The sequence below is a fragment of the Quercus suber genome, unplaced genomic scaffold (genome assembly GCF_002906115.3).
Source record: "Quercus suber isolate HL8 unplaced genomic scaffold, Cork oak 2.0 scaffold_38, whole genome shotgun sequence".
NCBI classification, from domain to species: Eukaryota; Viridiplantae; Streptophyta; class Magnoliopsida; order Fagales; family Fagaceae; genus Quercus; species Quercus suber.
The window spans coordinates 816,727-827,021 of record NW_027069503.1 but is presented as its reverse complement, the minus strand read 5'-3'; the positions used below and the strand labels follow the sequence as shown (position 1 = coordinate 827,021).

Sequence of the window (10,295 nt, the reverse complement as noted above, 5' to 3'; positions counted from 1 at the left end):
TATTACTTGTATGCAATCTATTCTTTCTATTTCACACAAAGATGCCTTGATGAGTTTTGTTTCAAGTGTTTCAGAAATACAGGTTGTCAAAGTCTACTTGCCATAAATCATCTTCTTGCAAAGTTTTTTCAAGAGTTTATGTTAGGATAGATTTTATTGTATTCAACAAGTGAATATGAGTTGAGTGTTTTATGACTTCTTTCATATGTTCATTTGTTTGTTGTGGTTTTGTCATGTATTACCAAAGGGGGAGATTGTTAGGACATATGTGATTCACTTGTTAGGAACTTATGTCACTATTTTATGTAATTGGCTAATCCTTTGACAAAACGTACTTTACTTGTAATTGAGTAGATCTAAGATGTGTTTAATACTTCAAGAAATATATTGTTCGAGTTTAGTATTAAAGCCATGAAGATTAAACCAAGAAACAAGTGAAGAAAAGCTATTCACTAAAGCTGGACAGATAGCTCAACAACTGTGGATAGATAGCTCGACAGCTGCTCTATCGAGGTTTAATGAAGCTTAACAGATATTATCTATCGAGGTATCTATTGAGAATTACGAAAATCAATTTTTCAAATCTGATTTTCGGCCCATACTTATGTATTTGTGTAGGGTTTCTTTTCTCACAACCCTAGACATGTATAAAACTTATTTTAAAGGCTGTCACATAAGATAATACAAGGAGAACACATGCAAAAAGTGACCAATGCCTTATTCTTTCCGAAAGAAGTTACTGCGTCTTTGCGTCTTGGGGTTTTATAACCAAGTGTTTCTTAATCTTCATTGTTGATGAAGTGAAAAATTTTGCAGCTAGCATCTTCTTCAAGTTGGTGTGTTAGTCACGTAATAGGAGCCGTGCATCATTAGTTAGTCATGTACTGGGATCTGTGCAAAAGGGTGGCATTCATATATTGAAGAGTTCAGAGATTCTGAAGCGGTAGAAGATTTCTGCTGTAAGTTCATCCACAGGGATTGTAGAGTCTAGGGACAAAGGTTTTGTACTAAATCTGAAACTTCTTTTTACTATAGTGAATTGGTTTTCAAGAAGGTTTCCTCCCAGATTTTTTTTATTGTGAAACTAATTTGTTTTATTGGTTTTCCTGGATTGTCATATCTTGTCTTATTTATTTTTCCGCTGCATGATTTTGACACGATATTGATGTTTGTATGTTTTAACAAGTTTTATTCATAATAAATCTAATTAACAACTTGAATTTAAAACTTGTTAATTCTTTCAACCGGGGTCTAAATTTCCCAACACAATATTTTTCCTAATTCTCATTTATTAAATTCTTAAATTAGATGAGTATGGTTTAGACCATTACATTACATAAATGATAAATCTCTTTGATTTTTTTTTTTTTTTTTTTTGAGAAGACTTTGAAATTCAATTTAAAGGAAACACTTAAGTGTAGTTTTTTATGTGTTCATCTTAAGTTAAGTTTCTCGATTTTAATTTAAATACATGACTTTATTGACCACTAGAACACAAATAAAACACTTAAAGAATTGTATTTAAATTTATCTTTTTAATTTATATAAAAAAATTCCTGTCAATTAAATCGTAGCTAAAAAGTTATTTTCTTTATTTTATTCTAGTTTATCTATTTTTCATAACCACATGCATTTTTTTTAGCCCTCTGAATTTATCCACATGCATCAAATTCCATTTTCAGCTTCACACATTCATCTATACTTTCAAAATCATTAGGCTTTGGCTCTCACCAATTTTCACATATATTTATTGTTTACATAAATAAATAAATATAAACCGTAAAATGAAAAAAAAAAAATCTCTTTTTATTATTATTATTGAATTTTTACCGTGATGACCCTTTTTTTAAAAAAAGAATCAGGATAGTATTTGCGTCATTACGTGCAATTATGGTAAAGGCTTAGCAAGATAATTCATTAAAAAATATAAAGTAGATAGCAATATTAAAAGGTTAGGTTGGCTAAATGTACCACGCTTCGCCCTTTGATTGGTGTGTGTTATACAAAGATTTCAATTCTCAAGACAAATGGCTGGCATAATTTGTCTCTTTATAGTCGACTTTTTTTTTTTTTTTTTCAATGTTTTTCTTTACAGGAAAATAAAATATTCTCTATGCTTGTCGTGTGTGCAGTGTTCAAATTTGGTAAGTTCACTTTTAGGTTCTCTGATTCTATTTGTATTTACATATATCATTGTTGCTGCCTTTAACATCAAATTCTATTTACTATTATTCCAAATACTTGCAGCTTATTTCTGACTTATCTGTGTACCAAAGGAAAGATGACTGAGATTGCACTTGTTAATGTTGTTGCTGGGGAAATACTGAAGAAGGTGATTTCACTTGCTACTGAGCAGATCAGCCTTGCTTGGGGTTTCAAAGATGAACTGACACAGCTTCGCAACTCATTGACCACGATTCAAGCTGTGTTGGCTGATGCAGAGAGAAGGCAAGTGAGCGAAGAGTTTGTTAGGCTTTGGTTGCAGAGGCTTCAAGATGTTGCATATCAAGTTGATGATGTGTTGGACGAGCTTGCTTACGAGATTGTCCGTCGAAAGGTAGAGATTCAAAACCAAATGAAGAGAAAGGTATGCTTCTTCTTTACACTTTCAAACCCCATTGTATTCTGTTTCAAGATAGCCAATAGAGTTAAGACTATTCGCGAATCGCTAAAAAAGATTAATGATGAAGCAAATCAATATGGACTTGCTAGAGCAGGACCAGTAAATGCAAATCTTGAGATTATCCCAAAGCGAGAGACAGACTCCTCTCTTGATCATTCTGAAGTTCTAGGAAGGGAAGATCTTGTCATAGAAATAGTAGAGTTGTTGCATAATACAGCCAATCAACAACTTTTAGTCATTCCTATAGTAGGAATGGCAGGTTTGGGAAAAACAACTCTAGCAAAACTAGTGTACAATCATGAGTTAGTAAAAAAACATTTTGATAAGACAATATGGGTATGTGTCTCCAATGATTTTGAAGATAAAAGGATTTTGAGAGAGATTCTTGAATCCCTTACTTGTAACTCAAGTTCATTAGAAAATAAGAATACGATACTTGAATGCCTTAAAAAAGAGTTACAAGGTAAAAAGTATATTCTCATACTTGATGATGTATGGAATGAAGATCCTTTGAAATGGGAGACTTTAAGGAGTTGTTTGTTAGGAATGAATCTCGGTGTTGGAAATAGTATTATTGTAACAACCCGTAGTGACAAGGTGGCTGAAATTATGGAGACACTTCCTCGACGTCACTTAGAAAAATTATCAGAAGATGATTGTTGGTCCATAATTAAGAAAAAGCTATCCCTTAATGAAAATATTCCACTAACTCCAGATTTGGAGGGTATTGGAAGGGAGATTGCAAAAAAATGTGGTGGGGTTCCATTACTTGCAAGAGTTTTAGGAGGGACGATGTGTTGTAAAAGGGATAAAAGTGAATGGTGGGCAATTCAAAACAGTAAGGTTTGGGATTCCCTGGATGATAGCAACGGAATCTTATCCATACTAAAATTAAGCTTCGATCATCTTTATCCACCATCTCTAAAAAATTGTTTCACATATTGTGCAATTTTTCCTAAAGATTATAACATGGAAAAGGAAGAACTAGTTCAACATTGGATGGCTGAAGGGTTCCTTCAACCATCACAGGGACATTTTTCAGTGATGGAGGATATTGGTAACAAGTATTTTGACATTCTGTTGGCAAATTCCTTATTCCAAGATATAAAAAGGGATAATTATGGTGATATTATAAGTTGTAAGATGCATGATCTTGTACATGATCTTGCCCTCTCAATTTCAAAGTGGGAAACCTTGCATTTTGAGGGCATTGTTGGGGATAACATTGACATGTCTCATATTCGACGTTTATGTCTTATATTTAATCACCAAACAATACCAACAATCCCACTATCTAGAGATGACATGGGTAGATTGCGCACAGTTTTTTCAATCCGTGCTAATCTTGGTGATAGGTTATTGGATTTAAAATGTGTACGTGGTCTAACTTTATCTGGGCGACATGTGGAAGAGTTGCCCAAGTCAATTGGTGAGTTTAGACATTTGAGGCTTCTTCGTATTGAGCAAACCAACATCAAAGCATTACCCAATTCTGTTACCAAGCTCTATAACTTGCAAACTCTAATAATCAAGTCTTGCGATCTTCTCCAAGAGCTTCCGAATGATCTACGGAATTTGACTAATTTGAGACATATTAACATTAGGCATGAGTACATAAAACAATTGCCAATCAATATGGGTAAGTTGACTTGCCTTCAAACATTGTCTTTCTTTGTCATTGGTCAAGATGATGGTCATCGAATTGAAGAAGTGGGATGCTTAAGCCAACTCAGAGGAGAATTAAGTATCTACAATCTAGAGCTTGTGAGAGATAAAGAAGAAGCCAAAACTGCAAATTTAGTGGGAAAGGCAGGAATGCAAAAGTTGGGATTCCATTGGAATAGTGAAAGAGAAGGCTACAATAATGATGCGGATGTACTGGAAGGCCTTCAACCTCATCCACATTTGAAAAGCTTAGTGATAGAAAATTTTGGAGGTGAGAAATTCCCTTCATGGATATTGGCACATGATAGTAGTAGTGGTGGTTTGTTTCATTTGGATCATTTATTGAAAATCCATTTGAAAAACTGTAAGAAGTGTGAAAAAATTCCTACACTTGGACATTTACCTAGTCTCAAGGTTCTTGAAATAAATGGAATGGATAACGTGAAATGTATAGGAACAGAATTTTACAGCAGTTATAGTGGAGAGGGATCAAGTAATAGAAGAGGTGGCAGTGGCAGAAATAAGTTTTTCCCATCCTTAAAAACACTTTCTTTGTGGAAAATGCCCAATCTAGTGGAATGGAAGGACGTGGCAGAGCCAATAACAACAGGAATGGTGTTTCCTTGCCTTGAGGAATTGACCATTAACCAGTGTAAGCAACTAACAAGTGCTCCATATCATTTTCCGTCTCTTAAGAAATTACACATTTCAGAAATCTGCAACTCAGCATTTGAAAACATTTGGAGCAAGCTTACCACACTCACGTCTCTCGATATTTGGGATATGATAGAACTTACTTGTTTGCCAGAGCAGGTATTGCAGAATAATGCAAGTCTCATGTCTTTAGAGATATGGCGTTGTGCTGAATTGGTGTCCATCTCATCACATCAGAATGTAACCTCTCTCCAATCAATTAGAATAATAGGATGTGAGAAATTGATGGATTTGCCAAACGCATTGCTCACCCTTCCTTCTCTTGAGACATTTGAAGTAATTTGGAGTCCAAATTTGAGGTCCTTTCCAAGTATACAAGGTGTGGGGTCACGTCTACGGAAATTGGGAATATCGTGTGGTGATGAAGTTCTATCCACTGGGCTGCAATCCTGTACATCTGTTTCAGAGTTATGCATAAAGGACTGTCCTAATCTTATATCAATTCCAGATCTATGCAAATTGCATTCCCTCATCCGATTAGAAATCACCAGTTGTCCTAATCTGAAATCAATTCCAGATCTACGAGAATTGCATTCTCTTATTGGATTACGAATTATGAATTGCCAAAAGTTGACGCGATTGCCAGAGGACTTACACTGCCTCACCTGCTTGAAGTCTTTGGAGATCGGTGGGTTTGGTGAGGAGTTGGATGCTTTCCCCAGTCTCAGTTCCACTTCCCTCAAACATTTGCACTCGTCCCTTCAAACATTATATTTGTATGGGTGGGATAGACTCAACTCTCTACCGGATGATATTCAATGCTTCACTGCAATTACAGGATTGCGGATACATAAATTTGATGTAATGGAAACTTTGCCTGAGTGGTTGGGGAATCTTTCTTCTCTTCAATTCCTGTCAATTAACGATTGCAAGAACCTGATGCATTTGCCCACAGCGCAAGCCATGCAGCGTCTCACCAAATTGGAATTACTGCGGATTATTGAATGTCCCAAATTAAGGGAAAGATGTGCAAAGGGTAGCGGGGCAGAGTGGTCCAAAATTGCCCATATTCCAGATGTAGATATCATAGTTTGAGCGGTAAGTTTACTCATACCTCAAATCCTCTTCTTCAGTTTTCCCAATTTCTCTAATACCCTATATTCTTAATTGCCCCCCAATTTCTTCTTTTCTTTCTTCAGTTTTCCCAAACATGTTTCCTGGCACTACAAAGAAGTAATTAATCTTATGGAATTTCAATCATGAGCAGTTTGAGGCGTAAGTTTATTCATACCTTATATCCTCCTCTTCTTTTCTATGATACTCTCAATTACTAATTGCCCCAAATACTTACTCTCTCTTAGTTTTCCACTCCCAAGCTAAATTAGTTGTTTGTAACTTTTATACTATTTACAGGTGTTGATTATTTTTCATTCCCAGTCAGAGGTGCACTTCAACATGCGAATTATCCATCACTTCCCAATTAAAGGTGTGCTGAAGCACAAAATGGTGTAAGATTGCCCTTTGTTCCAAATATTCAAAAAGTCTTTTAAATCTTGTTCTAAAGTCAAAATAATCAAAAATCGGTATTTTCTTTCAAATGTCCTTTTTTCTAATGTTTTGCTTTGGAATTGACTAGTTGTTCCCTATTTTCTCACTTAGCATATAATTTTTTGTTTCAAATTCGTATTCACATTTACTGCATCGTATTTTGCTGCATGGCATATGTAGATCTTCAAATATTACTGAACTAAGAAAAGATATTTTTTTTATTTGCACAATTACATCTTTGAATTTATTCTTGATTAGTTTTTATATATAAAAAATTCTGGTCAACTTGTTATTTTATATAAATTTTTAAGTCATCAATTTTGTAGTGATGAGGAATTTTTATTTGATGGACCTAAAAATGTATGTAGTAATTAGGATTCTTTGTCAATAAAACTCCTTATTTATTAAAAAAAAAAAAAATGTAATTTGGGCTCTTTGCATTTATATTAATTTTGAAGTTTCACCCTTTGGTATATTTGGAACTTATGGGGAGAAATGTTGAATGTAAGACTATGAATCCTAAGTTTGTCATCAAGAGAACCAAGAATTCAAAACTCCAAAGTAGTTATTTTCATATTGTGAATTAATATGAAATTATTTTTCTTTTAATAAATAATTTATTGAATTTAAAGTTAAGTTTTCAAACTTGAAAAATAATCAATAACGTACATTATTTATTCTGTCCAAATTACAGGTGTTCATGAGCTTAAAAGTTGTGATTACTGTACCCTATAGGGAAGAGCATCTTGAGATTCCAATTAATTTGAATGAGACCCTAATCACATTGTTATATTGAGATCACATATAATATTGAGTAAACTATATTACTAGTAATTAAGATTGCTTGAAGATTGCATTGAAACGTCATTGATTTTATTCTCTTTTGAGTTATCTATCTTTTCAATTTTTTTTCTTGGAAAATTCTGCTTTTAGGTCAAGTACCATCTCCTATCAATGTATACAGTACTCCTGACTACTGTTTCGCCTTTCAAATAAAATGTTCATTTGTTATGGTTTCCAGACATGAAGTTTTTATGTAGGGGACTTCAACACTTAAAGCAAAGTATGAGGTAGACACCTATAGTTAGCCTTTGTATTTGTTAATGTCATAAAAAAAAAATTTTAATTAAATTAAATTAAAAAAAAAAACATTTCACTAAAATCACTTGTGTTGTGCATATCTCTACTAAGACATTAAAAAACAGTGTCTCCAATAAAAGCTTTCCATCTATAGTGGTGTTTTCTTCTTCTGAAGCATTATATTATTGTACTAAACAGGTGACCATAATACTGGATGCTCTTGATTATGCAAACGTTCAGAGGATAGATCCTAATCGCTTGCATATAAGGTAATGGACTTTTCTCTATAAACTAAAACCAATTGCCTATTATTTGATATTGTCAGTACAATTTGGCTATTATTTGATATTTTGCAAACTGGTATTTTTTTTGAACTATAATAGCAAAAAAATTTTGAATGCATGATTGATTGAAATTTATTGATTTTCCCGTTATTAATTTTCTTGCTGACACAATCATCACCTGTTACATAGTGTACATGTAGAGCCCACCTTGCTTTATCTGTAATGCATAACCTATAGCTTATTGTTTATTATGTATCCACAGTACATTGACTATTACTTTCAATTTTTAGGAGGAGAAAAAAGCTACTTCTAGATAAAAGTGATATGCCATGTATAGGGCATTTGTCATCTCCCTTTTTCTCCACTAAATTTTTTCTATCAAGATAAAAACCAAAGGTAGGGGGGAAGGGGTGAAACAGAACTTTTTGGCCAGTCTCTGATGATAGGGTGCATCTTTGGAAGGCCTTGAAATACCACTTGGCTTTAAAGGTAAGTGGTGAATTTTAGACTTACTCTTTGTAGATGAACATCTTACTGATGCTTGGTGCACCCGACTTCAATTTGTTCGGTATGACCTATGAAAACATTTATTCACAAGCAATTATGATGCCTTTTAATCTTCATGTACAGGTATTCTTGTATGTTTGGATGGGTATATGAATATAACAATGGAGCAAACAGAAGAATGCATCTAAAAGGGCAGTTGAAAAGAAGAAGTATGGTGATGCTTTCATTTGCAAAATTTTATTGTTATTTTTCAACTTTTTTATTTGGTCCATACTGTATTTTACTGGACAGGCCATGATTGGGATAATCTCTTTTAATGCAGTCTCTACATTAGTGTAAGTCATGTAGATCATCTGCAGTCATACTTTTAAGTAAGATAATGTGGATTTTGGAAATGAGGACTAGAGGAGCTTCTCCAATGGAATGAGCTATCGACTGTTTGATTTGAAGAGTGATGCCTTATTGCTACAGTGATGAATGTTATCATTGATTTAATAGTATAATCAATCATGATGATGATGATTGTTGAGTCGGTGGCTTGATATTGTTTAAGAAATGTGGTCGTGTACTTGGTTTCAAATAGTGTGAACCACATCCCTTGTGCTCCACACAAAGATTAGTTGACCTAATTGGTTCATGTGGCAAACCTAAACTTTTATACATGCGGTCTTGTTAATTGTTGTATTTGGAAAAATAGAGTTCAAGCCTTGCTTTGTTTGAGAGGAATTTTAGGTTTTTTTTGTCACGTGCTTATGATAAGAGCTTTCTTTGGGTGTATTGGGGTTTGGGTTTTGTGATAGCCCCTTTGTATTATTTTTGTAATCTCTATATTTTGTTAGTGAAACTTTCTCCTAGACGCCACCCGTGGATGTAAGCCTATGGCCGAACCACGTAAATCTCTATGTTCCTTGTGTGATTTTTTTTTCCTAGTATTTCTATTTATGTTTTGCATAAACCCACTATCATTATTCATTTGGTTACACACAACAAAAAAGTATAAATGCTTATGTTATCCATGACTCCTTTTTAACAGATAAATTTATACATCGGAGCTTGATGCGTAACTTTTAATGGCATCTTTTCTTCTAGTGGTGTTCTACTAGTGTGAATTTGTTTTGATATGGTTTAATTGTCAAGAAAACTACTTTGCATTGTACCAAAATTTTTATTCAAACTTTACGTGAACCAAGAAAAGCATAAGGTTGGTTGGTAGCGGGTGTTCAGATTGCTGCGAATATTTTTGTGAGAGGATTGAAGCCCTTTTTATATTTTGAAATTTAATGTTCTTTTTTTGGTTTAGTGTAAATGGTATTAGAAATCACATTTGGTTTTTTACATTAAAGGCTTTGGAAGAATAATTTGAGAATGTTTAATTATAGGTGACTTTGAGTAGCTCTTGACTTCTCCCCCTCAATATGTCCTTAGACCTAAAGCCAGTTGATAGTTAACTTTGGGATACCATTACTAATCACCTCTTCAATATTGATGGCTAACTTTGATTTTTTTTTTTTTTTTTTTTTTTTGAGAAACAACTTTGATTGTTAAAGATTCATATTCCACTGTTAGAAAAATTATTTGGTAGAAAAGTGTTTTTTTTTTTTATCCTACCATTAGTCAAAAAAATTCAAATTCACAAAAGGACGGGGAAAAAATTATCTTTGATGGTATTTATCTTCTATCAAGAAGTTACTTTTTTATTAATTTTTTTTTTAAAGAGTTTGAACTATTGATTCATATTAAATTGCGAGAGAAGTGTACAATTTATTTATTTTGGTAGTTGAATATTCTTTATCAAATCATAAGAATGATAAGATTCTTACAAATAATTTCTCAATCTTTAAGTTTGAAACTTTGAATAACTAAGTATAAATTTATTCTTTGAAAGATACGCTTTCCTGTTAGGCAACCTATGGCTTCCATGCTGTAAGGGTCAA

At 33.4% G+C, this 10,295-nt stretch overlaps 1 protein-coding gene across 8 annotated transcripts; it reads left to right on the top strand.

Moving 5' to 3' along the window:
* Window positions 1-2,066: 2,066 nt before the first annotated feature.
* LOC111989306 (putative disease resistance protein RGA4) lies at window positions 2,067-9,277 on the top strand. 8 transcript variants are annotated; one of them, XM_065770949.1, is made up of 8 exons: window positions 2,067-2,144; window positions 2,248-6,040; window positions 6,142-6,217; window positions 6,356-6,450; window positions 7,512-7,560; window positions 7,769-7,839; window positions 8,145-8,343; window positions 8,485-9,277. In XM_065770949.1, exon 2 carries the CDS (start codon window positions 2,282-2,284, stop codon window positions 6,035-6,037), a length of 3,756 nt encoding a protein of 1,251 aa, XP_065627021.1. In that variant the 5' UTR covers window positions 2,067-2,144; window positions 2,248-2,281; the 3' UTR covers window positions 6,038-6,040; window positions 6,142-6,217; window positions 6,356-6,450; window positions 7,512-7,560; window positions 7,769-7,839; window positions 8,145-8,343; window positions 8,485-9,277. The 8 variants fall into 8 exon arrangements, with proteins under 8 accessions (XP_065627021.1, XP_065627024.1, XP_065627020.1 ...); XM_065770952.1 differs by lacking the exon at window positions 2,067-2,144 and having other exon boundaries at window positions 2,198-6,040; window positions 8,485-8,570; window positions 8,684-9,277; XM_065770948.1 differs by lacking the exon at window positions 2,067-2,144 and having other exon boundaries at window positions 2,198-6,040.
* The last annotated feature ends 1,018 nt before the right edge of the window (window positions 9,278-10,295 follow it).

Excerpts from the sequence above, each read along its gene's own strand:
- LOC111989306 (XM_065770949.1), top strand. The coding sequence starts at position 2,282 with ATGACTGAGATTGCACTTGTTAATGTTGTTGCTGGGGAAATACTGAAG.